At 35.0% G+C, this 16,455-nt stretch overlaps 1 protein-coding gene across 4 annotated transcripts; it reads left to right on the forward strand.

Moving 5' to 3' along the window:
• The first annotated feature begins 2,940 nt into the window (after positions 1–2,940).
• Positions 2,941–10,348, forward strand: LOC105421790 (RUN/FYVE domain protein). Of its 4 annotated transcripts, none has more exons than XR_016047471.1 (11): positions 2,941–3,321; positions 4,272–4,381; positions 7,496–7,670; positions 7,826–7,878; positions 8,231–8,366; positions 8,461–8,520; positions 8,624–8,701; positions 8,919–8,992; positions 9,107–9,177; positions 9,679–9,752; positions 9,991–10,348. XR_016047471.1 is itself a non-coding variant. In XM_020676511.2 (6 exons), the coding sequence occupies exons 1-5, from the start codon at positions 8,437–8,439 to the stop codon at positions 9,708–9,710; spliced, it is 339 nt and encodes a 112-aa protein (XP_020532170.2). In that variant the 5' UTR covers positions 8,255–8,436; the 3' UTR covers positions 9,711–9,752; positions 9,991–10,348. The 4 variants fall into 4 exon arrangements, 2 of the variants coding, with proteins under 2 accessions (XP_020532170.2, XP_088711810.1); XR_016047472.1 differs by having other exon boundaries at positions 3,049–3,157; positions 3,256–3,321; positions 8,231–8,520; XM_020676511.2 differs by lacking the exons at positions 2,941–3,321; positions 4,272–4,381; positions 7,496–7,670; positions 7,826–7,878 and having other exon boundaries at positions 8,255–8,520.
• Positions 10,349–16,455: the final 6,107 nt, after the last annotated feature.

Genomic DNA, 16,455 nt, shown 5'->3' on the forward strand with positions numbered 1-16,455 from the left:
CAATCCCAGTCTGTGGATTATAGGTCCTTCCTTAGAGACAAGTTAAGGTCACCAAGACTTTATGCGACCACAGTTCTATGACCCACTCGCACATGCATACACTTCACCCTAAAAGGTGGATTTCTAGCTTTCTCGAACCATCTATCAATATGCATGCCGTGTGATGGTACATGGATGAGGTTTTCGAGCATGTCTCTGTAGATTACCATCACACACAAGTGTCGCACAATCCCTCGGCTCACTCATCTGGGCATGCTCTCCGACCTCATCAAGGGCTAACCCATAAACCCTCATCGGTTTGTTCTTCATGCCCAGTTAACATGGGTTTTTTTCAACCGACTGGCCTAGATCGTTAAGCACAGATCGGTATCAGCAAACCATCGTTTGCTTAGTATGGTCCACGAGGGACCACACTCCCACTGAGTTTATGTTCCACTATATCATTTCATTTTACAAGTACTCATAAGGCCTTTAACGCCACATAAATCCAACATAATCATGTGATGCCTAAGTACTCACATGGCATTTTTTTTTTCCATTAACAAAATTTTATACATCTTAGCAAAAAATATCTCCTCATACAAAAGGCCCCCCAAATCAATTTCTTGGGATGTGTTTGATTGGTGGAAGGTATAGTTACCAAAGTTGTCTTTACTGTCAATTTCAGAAACTACACCTTTAATGGGATAGAATGGAAGCGTAACTTCCCAAATTGATGTCTTTCTACGGGACGTAACTTTTGAAACTGTTGATGTTAACGCTTGATGATTTGCAATGCTATATCTTGAAAAGAGAACTTTTGAAATTAACGCTTGATGCTATATCTTAGGCTTCAAATTCCCATATTGATGTTAACGCTTGATGATTTGTAATGCTATATCTTAGGTTCAATTCTTAAGGGTAGGGACCCTCTCCCACTCACCCCCAAAAAAAAAAGAAACACAAGGACCGATACAGTGTGGTTCTTGTTTTCTACCTTGGCACTAAAGAAGAAAGCAAAGTTTCTTTCTATATCTAACACACAAGTAGAACTAAAGGGAATTTAACATAGTAATGAGACAAAAGGAAAATTGTTTCATACAGGCTGGACCACATTTCTACAATATGCGGCCTACAGGCATAAAGCATCCATCTTAAAGATGGATGCAAATAGGTGGTCTATCTAAAAAAAATGTAACTAACGGTCCAAATGTTTTCTTAATATAGTTATTATTTCTATTTTTCAAAAAAAAATTTCATATTCATGATCTCCATGTTAAAAATTATATATTCTCTAAAAATTAAGATCACATTATATTTAAAAAATATATTTATTACCAAGCCCATATTTCTACAATATGCTGCTTGGCGGCATATAAACCGGGTCCGAGACAAAATGAGAGATACATAAGTCTTCTCTTTCCACAATTTGCTAGTCCCACGAGGTACACACCACTAAAAGAAATTTAGGTTCAAAGTTCAATCTTCAAATGAGCCGTCTTTCTTTTGAAGCTTCAAGTTAACATGGAGACCGCCGCCTTCATTAAACCTTGTGGTTTGAGAATTTTGCAAGTTAACATACATGGCAAAAATATTATCTACTCCCGCGAGAGCATCGATTAAAGGAAGGGTGAATTTTGCCACAAGAACTAGATTTATTATTTGTCTTAAAAAAAAATTGTAGTTTCGATGGGAAACTTACGATTGCTTGAAAAATTATATTCGCCCCAAATTCAAAATCCTCTTTTCTACCAGGTTTTGGGATGCACCTAACTTCTATCGTATAAGTTACAACCTTATATAAACTTTTCCTAAAAGCACAGTGTTTTTATTCATGGGATATTCGTAACTAAATCTACGTCCCCCCAAGGCATCACGCATCCATCATAAAGATGGAAGTAGGGTGGTGATCCTTCTAAAAAAGATAAAAACTAATGGTCTAAATTGTTTGTTCAAAAGATATTATGTTTAGCTTTTTTTTTTTTTTTCAAATTAATGATCTTCATATTGGAAAAATCATATCATGGAAAGTGGCACATATCTACATACGATGTAGTTGGCATACATATACATCCGTAGCTGTAGAGGTAAGGTGCAGCTTCAAATTTTATCATGCTATATAATTTTGATGTAAAATGTTCTTGGGATTATCTCAAAATCTATTTTTATATTTAATTATAAAATTTTAAATTTTAAAATTAGTTAAAAATCAAGTAGATATATAAACATATGAAAATATTGAAAATCAACGATGTAGATAATATGTTGTAAAATGCACTATTTCTAATACTTAAAATCTTTTTATTTTTCATGGTCATACTTCTCGATGTCGGATGATCAATCAAAAGGTTTTTCAACATTAAAATTATCTTTTCCAATGAATTTTTAAGTGCATATGTAGCTATAAAGATAAGGTTGCAACCATATATAAACTTTTTCCATCTACATACTGAGTCCTAAACTCCTAGGACCTATAAAAACGCCGTCCATAACATCTTGAAGTTACTTCATTATTAGAGACGAGATTTTAAGTTTATTAGGGACGGTATAGATTTTTCTTAATGTGCCTGTTAATCAATGCCGTATAATAAAAATGACAGGATTTCTTCCCTGTTTCATTGGAGAAGTACTTGCGTTGTGGGCCCTTGAGGTTCTATGCCCTATCACAAAAGCATGTTTGTTCTAAAATTACTTTCCAAGTTATTCCATATGTCCGGTGTTTTCGATAAATCGAACATCGGACATGTAAATTTTTTACGTTTGAATAAAAGAAAACGGTTCGATATTCAAAATATCAAATTCCAGGTAGCTCATTAAGCTTAAATCTTGCCATCCGATTTTCAATATACCGGACAACTTTTTTCTCTCTCTAAAAAAAATCCAATCTCCCCACTGTTCCCTAAAAGCAAATCAAAGGCATACGGCCTCCCCCATAAATATCACAAAAAATTGAACCCTGTCGTTCATGTATTTTCATAAATTTTCGTACTAAAAAACCTGTTTTAATCCCTCTTGCGAAAGCGGCTCATTTTAGTGGACGGCGATACTACAAATCTGAGAAACATTACAACATACTTTGGATCCGTATGCTGAACGATGCACAAGTAGCTCAATTAGCGCCCAATATCAGAACGGACGGTGATGATCAATCTTTCAGTTATACTTAGCGGATTTGCCCGTAAGTGTGGTGAAGAATGGGCGCCAAAATTATTTGTGTTTTAAAACCCGGAGCTCCATGTTTGGCTTATTGTTTCTCTCTCTATTGCCATGAAATAGTTGCAGAGGTTTTTCGAGTTCAAGTACCAGCTTCACGCGCTAGTCTCCCATGTTCGAGACCTTGCAGTGAGCATCTTAACTCTTCTCGCTTCTCTTCTGTTTCTCTTTCTTCTTTGCCTTTACTCATCCCGCCCTTTATGCTTCTCCCAAAGCAGGAGACAGAGAAGTACACAAAGGATGAACTATCTTTCTCCATTCATCTTCCATGCAGACTTCCCTGCTTCTAATCTTTCCTTTTTTACAATAAATGTGTGCTTCTATTTCTCAAATCAGAAAAAAGAAAAATGATACTTAACACAATCTATGATTTTTCTAGCTTTTGAGTTGAAGCTTCAATTATGGTAACAAATTTAGAGTGAACAGATAAATTCAGAAAAGGAAACAGAAGTAGAATTCAACCTACATGAATTCCAAGCTTGCGCCTAACCTCATCACCAGAAGCTAATTGTGCATTCAGATCATGAATTTTCCTATTGAATTCAGCTTCAGATTGCCTACGTTTCTGAATCGAACAACAAATGGAGAAAATAAATACAAAAATCATGGAACCATCAGAAGCCAGGCAGTCCAAAAGAGATCAGGAAAGATAATGAAAATCGACAAGAGAGAGAAAGACAGGGAAAGAGAGAGATTCAAACCTAAATAGCTCTTTTCCCTAATCATTTACTGCACTTTTGTAAATCTGCTTAATAATTCTCCCTGAAATGATGTTTTCCACATTCATTTGCCGAATGTGGGAACTTTGGTTATAACTTCCTATTTAGGATTGGTGATTTAAAGAATGAATTTACGCTTCAAAATATGGTGTCCTCCTATGACATGGATTATTGTACTATCACTATTATCACCTCATCTTCTTTGAACAAAAATGGGAGAGCTATAAATTAGTTTATGATGTAGATATGATTGTAGCTGGAAGTTAATTCCTCATAAGTTCTCTATCATTTTCGCAATTAATAATTTTTCCTAATATCTCTCGTGTATAATTTTATCTCTTTTCTTTATGATTTGTGTAGATGAAACTCCTTCAGGACGAGAACTCCTTGTTAGAACACAAGCAAAAGGAGTTAAAGGGGAGTATAAATAACCTTCTTGAATCAAGAGAGACATTATGAGCCAATACGAGGTCAGTTTTTGTATTTTGAGAGAAGTTTTGCATTTATATATCAAGGCTCTAGAATTGAACCAAACAGTGCGTGAAGGTGCTGCGATTCACTTTTCTAAATGGTCACACAAAAAAATACCTATTGCATTATGGGAGCTCCTTCTAAGAAATAAGCTAGTTGACAATAAGGATTGAAGTAAACATTCAGAAGACTTACTTAAAACTCATATATCAAAGTTATAGGCTAGGCATGCTTGCCATTCATTGCTAAATACAATTAAGCATGAGTTAAATACAGGGTAGAGATACTACTCATCAATCCAAGTCCATTTCCTCAATTTTTCTCAGTACGTCTCGTTCTTCATACAGAAGTGAGAAGCCTGAGATGGTATCTACATCTAGCTCAGAGATAAATTGATAAGCTCTAACTGAAATATGTAGCAAGACCGTTTGGCTTTATTCTAATTAGATCTTGGAGCTCATTTAGCAACTCCTACTTCCTCTGTTATCGTTGATGTTCATTCTTGATACTCATATTGGTTTTGCTTTTCTTTCACAGATGTTCTTTACATATTGAAATTTACAAGTCCTTCTAGAAAACTCTACACCATCCATTCGATAATATCTATTATCAGATGACCTGCAATAATGGGCAATTTGTTTTAATTTTATTGCAATAAAAGGTGTGCCTCAATTGTGTGCGCATGATCGGAATTATGAAATGATTTCTCAATTGACTGAATGGGACAGTGCATCCATTGTATACATGAGCTACCAAAAAGACCAAAACATCCTTATGGGTTAATTACATATTTGCAGCACAGAAAATGCCCCAATTGTAATTGAAGAGTATGTAGACAATTCACGTTCCAACTCCGGCCTGATGGGCAAGGATTGATTAGCGACAGCTTATGCACTAATTATCAACAAAATTCATCCTAACAAACAAACCAGGTAGATGACGTGTCTTAGATTTGTGCAATAGTGATGCTCAGTATTGGTGGTCATCTGATGATAAATGTTTTCACATTAATGGGTCGAGTTTTCTAGAAGGATTTGAACCAGTGTGTACGCGAAGTTATTGTTGGGTTTATGTGGCCATTAAATGCTTTATGAGTGATTGTAATAAAACATTTGATATAGTGGAACATGAACTCAGTGGAGTGCACTCCCTCATGGACCATAATATGCAAACAGTATTGCAGATACCGATCTGTGCTTGACGGTCTAGGCCAGTTGGTTGGAAAAAACCCATGTTACCTAGACATAGAATATAAACCGATAATGGTTCTAATGGGTCATCCCTTGATGAGGTCTGAGTATGCACGGATGAGTGAGCCGAGGGACTGTGTGACCCATATGTGTAATGGTGGCCTTCAGAGACGGGGTCAAAACCTCATCCACACACCATCACACAACATGCATAATGATAGCCATTCCGAGAAAGCAAAACCACATTTCAGGGTGAAGCTTATGCATGTGCGAGAGATACCCCTATGCGCCATAGGAGCTGTGGTTGCATCAAGGTCTAGGTGACCTTGGCACGTCTCTAAGAGAGAACCTAAAATCCACAGACTGAGATTGCAACCCCTTGGCTCATCGGCTAGACTTTGGTGACCCGCTAATAAGCCCCTGCTTGGACTGTGGGTCATAGAAAACACTGAGTCGGCCTAATAAAACAAGTGTGGTTTGTAGTCCACAGTTGAAGGTGGAGTGCCTCATGATGGTTGATTTAATCCCTAAACCATATGGATCATTTTCCCATCAAATTAATTTAATTATATTTGTTTTATTATAAAAATTATTTTAGAATAATTATTTGAATTTTTATAAACTCTTGGATATTTTATTTATAAAATTTGGATTTATAAAATTAAAAATATTGATTTTACAATGGTTTAAATATTCAAATAATATTTTAAAAATTCTTTTATATATATAAAAATTTTATGAGAGCCTATTGTGCACATGGGCCCGCCATATTTCTAGAATGTGTGGCCCATGAGTCCCTTCCTTGGGTGGCACGCCCCATCCCTTTATTTTCTTTCTATATGTTATAAGATTTGACATGTGGTCAAATTGATTATAAGGTTGGAAAGATATTTGACCGAATATTGATTTGATATACTTTTGAAAGATTTTATGAAAGTATGAGAAGACTTGTGGTATTTTATGGTATGCACAATATTTTGATTGAAATTAATTTGACTTAATTTCTATTGATAGAAAAATGGTTTAGAAAAGGGAATAAAGGTGGGTTCATACACCTTTCACAATTTTGATGGCCCATCTATGGAATGGATAACTCAGATCTTTCACCCCACTAGTCACTTTTGATTAACGGTTCACACTCAATCTCACTAAAGAGACAAACTATGAGAAATCCTAAACCTAATTTTGTTCTATAAATAAAGGACTTCCCCTCCTCTATTCTCTACACTAACCTCTCTGTTTACTCTCTCTAAAGTCTCTCTACTCTCTCTCTAGAGGGGTCTCTCCTAGTTCAATTAAGGGGCATGCCCCAAGACCCTAGAGCGAGCTAGAGCTTTCTCTCTCTAGCTCTACCAACCCTTAGGTACAAAATAAGATGAGAGAGAAAGAGTATCCCTCCTAGGTGGGGCGTGGCCCTTAGGTGTGGCTAGAGAGAGAAATTAGATCTAATTTCAATCTCAATCTAATTTCAATCTCAATCGTCGATCCCGCGCCATCGGATGGTGGTCATTCGATGTGGAGTGTAATAAGCCCGGTTGAGGTAATCTCCAGCACTCTCTACTTTTATTTCTTATAATTTCATCTTTATATTCTCAAGCATAAGAAATAGTTATTTCAATGGCATCAAGTTTCAAGATCTTGGTTTTATAGTTTTGTTGGTTTTATTTTGAATTATATGTTATTGTAATAAGACCACTTGTAAGTGATCGTTTGCCAAAACAAAAAGGGTGAAGAAAAAAAAAAAAAAATTCCCTGGTAAAGATCACATTGATCTTTCTTTCGGTTATATTATAACTTCACTTCAATAGTTTTTGGCTTTGTTGGGCTGTATCTTGACCATGAAGCTCAAGAGCCTATTTTATGTAATGCAGATACATTATTTCCTCTTTAGCAACATTGATGGCATGTTATACTTGTATCCAGGAATCTACATGTGCATTGAAACATTCCATTGAGATGAGAGACCGAAAGATAGCAGTTCTCTGCGAGAAGATTCACCACCAATATTTACTATTTGACTCTATTAAAAAAGAAACTGTTTGTATCAAGCAAGTTGTTGACAGAAAGCATTGGCTTGTGAGCGAAAAAGAACAATCAGGCATGTAGCTTTCTGTCTCGAAGCTGTAATCTTTTGTCAGCTTTATTTTGGAAGCAGAATCATTGGATTTTTTGCCCACTCAAAATTTATTTTCATTGTACAGTTCTTTATTTGGATCGCTTATTCATCATCTTCCTTGCATGTCTAACACTCAGCTATATTGAAAAGGAAGGTGGATGACATTTGTTATTCGAAAAAGACTTTAAAGGTATGGTCACTTCCTGAATTGGAGTTCATTGCTCTCAGGACAACTCTCTCAATATTTATGAAGTCCAATGGAATGTATTTCAAAATCACATAAATCTGAAGATGCTTCTCATTCTCTCTGACGGATGCCTGTCAGTTCATATTTCTTTGCTTGATGCAAACTGGATACTCTGTTAGATGCAACTAGCACCTTGATTTATGGGCTTCCTAAATATTTGCCTGTGTTTGTGGAGTGGGAGACTATTACTAGGTTTCTGTCCTTGCATTTTTCTTGTTGAGCCTGCTATATTTTTCTCCTTTACCTTCAGTTTCTGGTTTGCCACTCAGAAGGTTTATTGATTCTATCTTTGCAGAGAAGACACGAATTTTAGAGAATAAAATCAAGAACAACCAAGACGAGCTCAAGAGAAAGGATCAAACCACTTTGGAGACGAAAAAAGGATAGAGGAATTGACAACAATAGATGGTCTTCAACCACAAATAGAAGCTATATCCATCTCATACTTGTCTTTATGTGAAGTATCAGTCAAAAGTGATTTGAGTATCAGTTTACGGTCAGATGTTTTATCTTGACCAAGATTACCTTCAGAAGGACATATCTGTAAAGGAAGAAACTATCCAAAGTTTGGTTACTGAGAAACAGGTTTTTTGAACTTTGTCTGATCTTTCATTCTTCAATTTCCCACATTGATTGTATTGAATGATTCATTTATATTGAAAATGATTCATTTATTTTGAAATGAAAGGCCTTGCTTTTGGAGATACAGAACTTGGGATTGATCTTGCAAAAGATTCAGGAGACCGCTTCGGCCAAATTTACAGTAGTAAGAAATCTCGGGTTTTTTATTGCTTAATGTAATTCCTCTTGGAAATCTGCTTACTGGAATTCTTAGGAAGCAAGAGAGATTTTAATCCTAGAAAGGTTTATTGGATTAAGGGGAGTCTGTTCTGATTTTCACATAACCAAAATGAAAACATACATAAATTTGGTTATTACATCTGTCCATATCACTACTCAAAATATGCTTCTTGCGTACACAGGATCAGGGAGTACTTCTTTCAGCACTACAAGTTAAAGTTATAGACCATGAAATAAACTCAAAGCAGCCTGATAGGTGGATCTATGGTTCCACATCAAGCAGTTTTCCTTTATTTTCTTTTCTTCAGTTGAGCACATACATAGAAAATAAATAGTGGCATTATATTCCTATCTTATTGTCACTTTTCAGGTCACGTATCAGGTTAGACGAAAAGATTCAAGAGGATGATGCAAGTTTGGTATACAAGCATCTTGAACGAGGTAATGCTATAAATATAGTTATTTTTATTGCACACTCCTTGGAATTTGTTTTTTCATTCATGAGCTCTTGATTGGAACCAATAACCTAGGGTTCCAAGACTAAGCTTCAAAACCATTAGGTTCCATCATGAAAACAAACTACAATCAGATGTCTAATAAATCATTTGTCTTATTAACTACTACTCCGATGCATAATCTGTCTAATACACTGTGATTGTTAACCCACATGAGCATACCATATATTTCGGATTACCATAACATTGATTGTTTCCATACAACCCAGCCAGTTGGTTGATTCTTTCACCCAAGTGATGTCCTCAAATCCTGTATCACAAACTGATGGAAACAATGTCTCTGTTGATGGAAAGGTGGTAGGAGCAATCAAGCTTTGAGTTGGTGTCCATACATACTTCCATTTTTCTGGTTTGGTAGTGTATTAATGCTTATACCCTTGCTCCTATTAATGAGTATTATTCATGCAATAGTTTTATGATCTTACAGGGCGAGTGTGTTTCTTTTGTGCAAGAGCTTGACACTGAGAGTTCTATGACCAAAACAGAAACTTGAAGTGAGAGGTAACATGCTTGTTCAATTATGCTTTTTACTGGGTTCACCTATTTGACAAAATTGTGAGAAGTTCAGTCTTTCCATTTGTGAAATTGGGAATAATCTTACCGCTTGGTATTTTGTCAATGTGTTTTACATTGCATGTTTTGCTTTTCATGTTCCCTATCTAGTATCTACGGCTTCTCATATCTATGTGAACTTTATGGCTCCACTTCACTATAAATACTGGAACTCATGTGTTTCCAGATTAGTTACTTCTCAAGTTGGGATTTGCAATTTCTATCAACTGCGAATCGATGCTTGGAGTTAAAGTGGACTTTCTTTCTAAGGGTTGTGTTCCAGTCTATTATGTATACTTTGTATATAATTCCCATTAAAATTGCAACAAGTTCAATGAGAAACAGCAAAACACACCATGCCATGCAGGAATAGTTGTGCCTCGGGCTACATGTAACCTGCAATGTCTTTGTTGTTAGCTCAAGAATTGTTGGTAACTTGATTTCGATCTTAAAATGCTAGTTCGGTCGTAAATTGTTTCACTTTTTATGACATATTTGAGATTCTGGGCATCCTCAAAATCAATATATTTTCTATGCAAAATTTCTGAACATGTATCTTTACATATGATCATTTGATTCAGTTAAAATTGACAACAACATGTTTCTTTATGACTCGTGGATATTTGGGTTTGCTTTTGAACAAGTGAGTGTACTGCTGCGTTCCATTTAAATGTGAGAACAGTACACCTCATGTGGGTTATGTAGCAATAATGCACCATAGCAATCTCTGTTTCATCTAGTCATAGATTAGGCCAAAAGAAATTGTTCCACGTGGTGGTTGATCAGGATGTTTCGGAGAACTATGATCACCTTTGCTCATTCTTTGACAGAGTGGTTTCATGGCAGATCTCTACTGATTTCAATGCGGTCACCCACGGTTCCGATTTGTACTCTCTCTTAACGTTATAAGAGTAGTTCATGGTGATATTTACTACTTTTTTGTCATTTTTTTCCTTTATAAAACATGAGACGAGCTCCAAAGAGTTATTCTCTCTCTTCAAAGCGACATCTGCTTCTCCTTTCTCTCTCCACCTCTGTCTGCAATATAGACTCTGGTTGATTTTCCGGCAAACCCTTTCCACCATCTCTTCCTTTTAGACATTTTCTGGGTTTTCCGGCAGAGGGTGTGACTTCTAACAAGCGTTTTGGCGGCATTGATTTCTTCTATACTGGTTAGTTTTCCCTCTTTAATTATGGGCACCCAACTCTTCCAACTATTTTTTAGCTGACAGTTTGGGGCTTATTTAATTTAGAGCGGCCACATTCAGGCCACCCGCATTCTCTTTCTTAGCTGCTTTTTAATTTTCTGGCAAGGCACCGTTGCCCAAATGATGCTTCAAGAAACCCTTACAGGAAATTTTAGCCGGAAAACAGCCCGGCTTTGCCATTTTCCTGAACGCAGAGCAGAGGGTTTTCTTTGCCAAGAAATTTTCTCCACAAGCCCCCGTTTTTTTTCCACAAACCCCCAGGTTATACCTCTTTAGCTGCGGCCATTTTTGGTCTTCCATTTTCCCACAACGACCTTTTTTTTGCCAGGCAAACTTCTCTGATATATACCAAAAAAGTTTATATAAGGTTGCAACTTAAAATGTACAATCTTAAAAAATCCATCATAAAAATGTTGTTTGGATTTTGAAAAACCTTATAATTGATCATCTGACATTGAGATGTATGAATAAAAAAAATAAAAAAAAAAATTTGAGTCTGCATTGAGATGTATAAATATGAAAAGAAAAAAAAAAGATTTTGAGTCTACAAATAGTGTATCTTGCAATAAATTATCTGGACCGTCCATTTTCAAGATTTTATATGTTTTTGGATCTACTTGATTGAACCATTTTTAGAGTTTAAAAGTTTATAATCACAGATGAAAATAGATTCTCAAGGCATCTTAAGAATTTTTTATATCAAAATTTTATTTGTGATAAAATTTATTTATTTTTCAACAAGTATTTATGATAAAATTTAGAGGGGGCGCCTTAATTGGATTGTTTAAGGTTGCAACTTCATACAAACCATATATATATATATATATATATATATATATATATATATATATATATATATATATATATATATATATATATATATATATATATATATATATATATAAGTAATGATCCTATGAGGTCCTCTTATACCCATGTGTGTAGGACTTCAAAGGATCACCATTAAATTTGGCACACATCTCTAAAAAAGTCAAGTCCTACATGATAATTTTTCTATAGATCTGTGCCAAATTTAATGGTGATCTTTTTAGGTTCTACACATATGGGTGTGGGAGGGTCTCATAGGATCATTATATATATATATATATATATATATATATATATATATATGAAAAATACTATGCAACGCTTATAGGCGAAAACTAACAGTAATTTCGCTTATACTCATCACGGTTCAAAGTTAATCACATGGTCACAGTTGTCCAGTAGTGTTTCAATTTTCATTTTTTTTTCTACAAATCGGAATGATTTAAAATTTAGAATATATATTCATAAAAAAATAGGAGAATCTAATAAAAATATAAAAAAAATAATTCAAAAAATATAAATTGACCAAAATACCCCTAAAAATTTATGGGGGTATTGTGATCAATTTATATTTATAAAATATTATTTTTATATTTTTATTAGATGCGCTTTACTAATATTTACATACTCTCAAAATTTCAAATCATTCTGATTTATAAAAAAAAAATTGAAACACTACTGGACAATCGTAACCGTTCGATAAACTTTGGACAATGATGAGCATAGGCGAAATCACTTATCATTTTGGCCTATAGGCGTTGGAAAGACTGTTCTTATATATATATATATATATATATATATATATATATATATATATATCTTTCTTTATTTCTTGCATATCCTGGCTGTAATCTGCCTTCACACCTCTGCTTAAACAAGGACAAGTCAGGGGTTTTATGACACTGTGCACCTGGCCAGGGCCCTAGACTAGGCTTAGTTCCGTCCTAACTCTGGATGGGCTACGAGGTCCATGAGTAGTAAACAGGGATTCGATGGTTTAAATAGAGCCATCGACACCTAATCGGTTTATGGTTTCCGTTTTGAAAACCACTTTTCCATGGAAATTGTCAAAAATTTCGTGAATCGACATAAATCCTAGGAGAATTTGCCGAGGAAGATACGACTTTATAATAGAGATGGTCCCTAGGTTAAAACGTCTCTTAAAGCTCAAGTTAAGGAGTCATAGAATCTCTCGAGACCCTTCGAGAGGCATTATGAGACTTGTCTGAGGGAAACCCATTGCTCAGCCGTATTTTGGGCCTAGTCTATCTGTTAGACATTTAAGAGAGAATATGAGATTTGTTGAGCCAAAACTAAAGGTTAAAATGAGGGCGGTTTTAGGGATAAATACATCATAAGGGGCAACAATGAGTGGCAAGCCTCTATGTTTGAAAGTGATATACGAGCAAGCTATGCCGTGGTCAAATAAGTTGGAATTTGTTTTTGCGCACCAAGTCTCGCAGTAAGCTTTTACCTCATTCAAGCAATGATCATAAAGCCAAGATGAACATTGACAGGGGCTTAATAAACCTGCAAGGCATAAGGTAGCCTCAAAGTTCCTGCAAATCTCTTTGCCCAAAAAAAATATATTTGAAGCTAGTGGTTGTCTCTGTTGCATGGGAAGCCATCACGATCCCAAGCAGTTTTCTTGTCAATGATCTTGTGCCCCAGGGTGTGTAACCATTAGCTGCTTGCGACCTCTCGGTCAGCACAATGAAGTAGAAATTCGTTTCCTCGCCAGTCAAGGAAGAAGCCTTGGCTATTAAAAGCCCCACAGCCAAATGGATGGCTCATAAATGAAATGTTCACTGGCCAATCAATCTCTATCACAAGAGAGGTGTCGAGGGCTCGAAGAGGAATGTGTCGGGCTTACCCGACATCAGGAGGTTGTCTAGTCTTCCCTTTCATTTAGGAGCTTGTCTATCACCATGGCAGAACTGCTAGGTAAGGAAATGAAATGAGAGTAAGGCCAAGACGAATCAGACCATGAACTTCAAAAAATTTAGATGATAAGGCCTCTTTATCGTTTTAACTGATGGTCGAAGCCCAAAATATGGCTGAACTGTTGGTTTTGACTCCAAGAGTCTCAGATCTCCTCTATATCACCTTAGTGGACGGTTTGAAAGGCCATTTGTTTTAACTTAGATAGTCTGATATCGCTTCTCTATCTTCTTAACCGACGGCCTGAGTCCAAAACATGGCTAAGACATTGGTTTTGACTCAGAGACTCATACCTCTTGTCTATCATCTTTTTTTTTACCGTCTGAGCCCAAAATATAGCTAAGACATTGATTTTGACATGGAGAGTCTCATATCTCTTCTCTATCATCTTAAGTGACGGTTAGAGCCTAAAATATAGTTGAACCATTGGTTTTGACTCGGAGAGTTTCATATCTCTTCTCTATCATCTTAACCAATGGTCTAAGCCCAAAATATGCACAAACCATCGGTTTTGACTCGAGGAGTCTCATATCTCTTCTCTATCATCATAACCGGGAGAGAGAGAGAGAGAGAGAGAGAGAGAGAGAGGGGTTTGGGGAGAAATGTGTGAAAAGAGAGGCCTTTTAGAAATGCTTGTAATCTATAAATTTGTTTGGGTTAAAAAGATAGAGTAAAAATAAGTAAAATTGGTCTAGGGGATTACAAGATATAATAAATATAATATTTATGCCCTCAGATAGGTTTTAAAACCTTGGAACTATGGAGAAATGAAACTTGAAAAAAAGGTGCACGAAGATATTTTCCCTTTATATATATATATATATATATATATATATATATATATATATATATATAGATGCAATGATCTCATGCAACGGTTGTATCATAGTATAATGCAATGATACTTCTAGAAACTCATGTTTGTGGTATTTGTATGACCCAAAATTTTGCACACACTCTCTCTTCATCTCAATAATCAATCCCAAAAAAAAAAAGTTGGATTTGAAGCTTAAATATGGTCAAAATGAGTTCCCACCAAAAATGAATCTAGACCATTCATTTGATGAATTTCAAGATCTTAGCCTTTATAAACTCAAAATCATTTTCTTAATTTTTAACTTTGTTCATCTAATGATAATAAATCCATCCAAAAAAATTGGAAACGAAAAACTATTTCTAACGCCTAGATCTAAGCATCTCACCAAAATGAACGGCCTATGTTAATTGGGCTAAAAAAATACTATCTAGGTTGTGTTTTCAAAATTTTCTTTATTTATGATTGTTCATTAGAATGAAAAGAGTGTATATTTCAAAATTTAGATCAAACAAATGGCCATAACATGGTTTTTGAAGGTTGTTGCATCATATTACTATATAATCGTAAATCATTCCCCCAGTGTTTAAAAAAACGCCAAGTCGAACCGGACTCGCCCGGTTCAACTCAGGAATCGGCACTGGACGTGCCGGTTCCGAAAAATTACACGGAATCGCCTAGTTCCAGAGAAAACCGAGCCATTCTGTACAGTGACTCGCCAATTCACTGTACGGAATCGGCGAGTCCCGTGAAGAACACGGGCTGTACAGTGTTCTTCACGGGATTCTTCAAAATTTGTCTTTATGCAGTTTTTTTCAGCCTTTTCATGGATTAAATAGTGAAGAAATTTCGTATTTTTGGATCATGAAAGTTGCGGTTTTAGGGTTTCCGCCTTTCCTTTTGTTTCATGCCAAATGAGGCATGAATTTGTGAAAATTTTTAGGCATTTTGATCGTAAATGTGTTCATCAAAAAATTATGTTACGAATTTGTAATTTGGAGATTGAAGCCACGGGTTAAGAAACTAGGTAAGAACTCTGAGTTTTTTTTTTTTTTTCGCCATTTGATCAATTTCAGTCCATAGTTTGAAAATAATGAGTTACATTTGTAGGGTTTTAAATCTTTATCATGTCTTTTAACATTTACCATATTCAATTTTATTTAATTTACTCAATTACAGCCTGATTTTTTAGATGAACACAGTGATGTCTGTGAAAAAAAAAATTTGTTGTTTTCTTTTTTTTTTTTCCGCCTTTCAATTTTTTGTTCACGATATATTACAAATAATGTGTTAGATTTCTAGGGTTTTTAAACGCTATAGTCTTGTTTATAATCAAATGTATTCAATTTGATCTGATTTATTCAATTTGAGCTTCATTTTTTAGATTCAATGAATGCTGTCTGTGAAGAACTGCGTTTTTTTTTTTTTTGCTCAATTTAATCGATTTGATTTGATTTATTGATGATAATGTGTTCATAATTTAGGGTTTTGATTCTTTATATTGTTGTTTATCAAAAAATGTACTCAATTGCTTCGAGGTGGATTTTTGAGTAAACATGGCTGATGTAAGGTGGCTCTATGAAGAACATAATTTTTGTTTCTTTTTTTTTATATATAATCCATGATCGATTTTTTTTTTTTTGTAATCCATGATCGAATTTCTTTTTTTTTTTGTTTTTTGTATTCCTTGATCGAATTTTTTGTTTTTTGTTTTTTTTTTGGTAATCCATGATCGAATTTTTTGAAAATTTATTTATTTATTTTGTAATCCATGATCGAATTTTTTGTTTTTTTTTTTTTTTTTTTTTGATAATCCATGATCGAATTTTCTGAAAATTTCTTTTTTTTTTTTTTTTGTAAT

Source organism: Amborella trichopoda, chromosome 13 (assembly GCF_054954075.1).
Source record: "Amborella trichopoda isolate Santa Cruz 75 chromosome 13, AtrichopodaSantaCruz75HAP2 v2.0, whole genome shotgun sequence".
In the NCBI taxonomy this organism is placed as follows: Eukaryota; Viridiplantae; Streptophyta; class Magnoliopsida; order Amborellales; family Amborellaceae; genus Amborella; species Amborella trichopoda.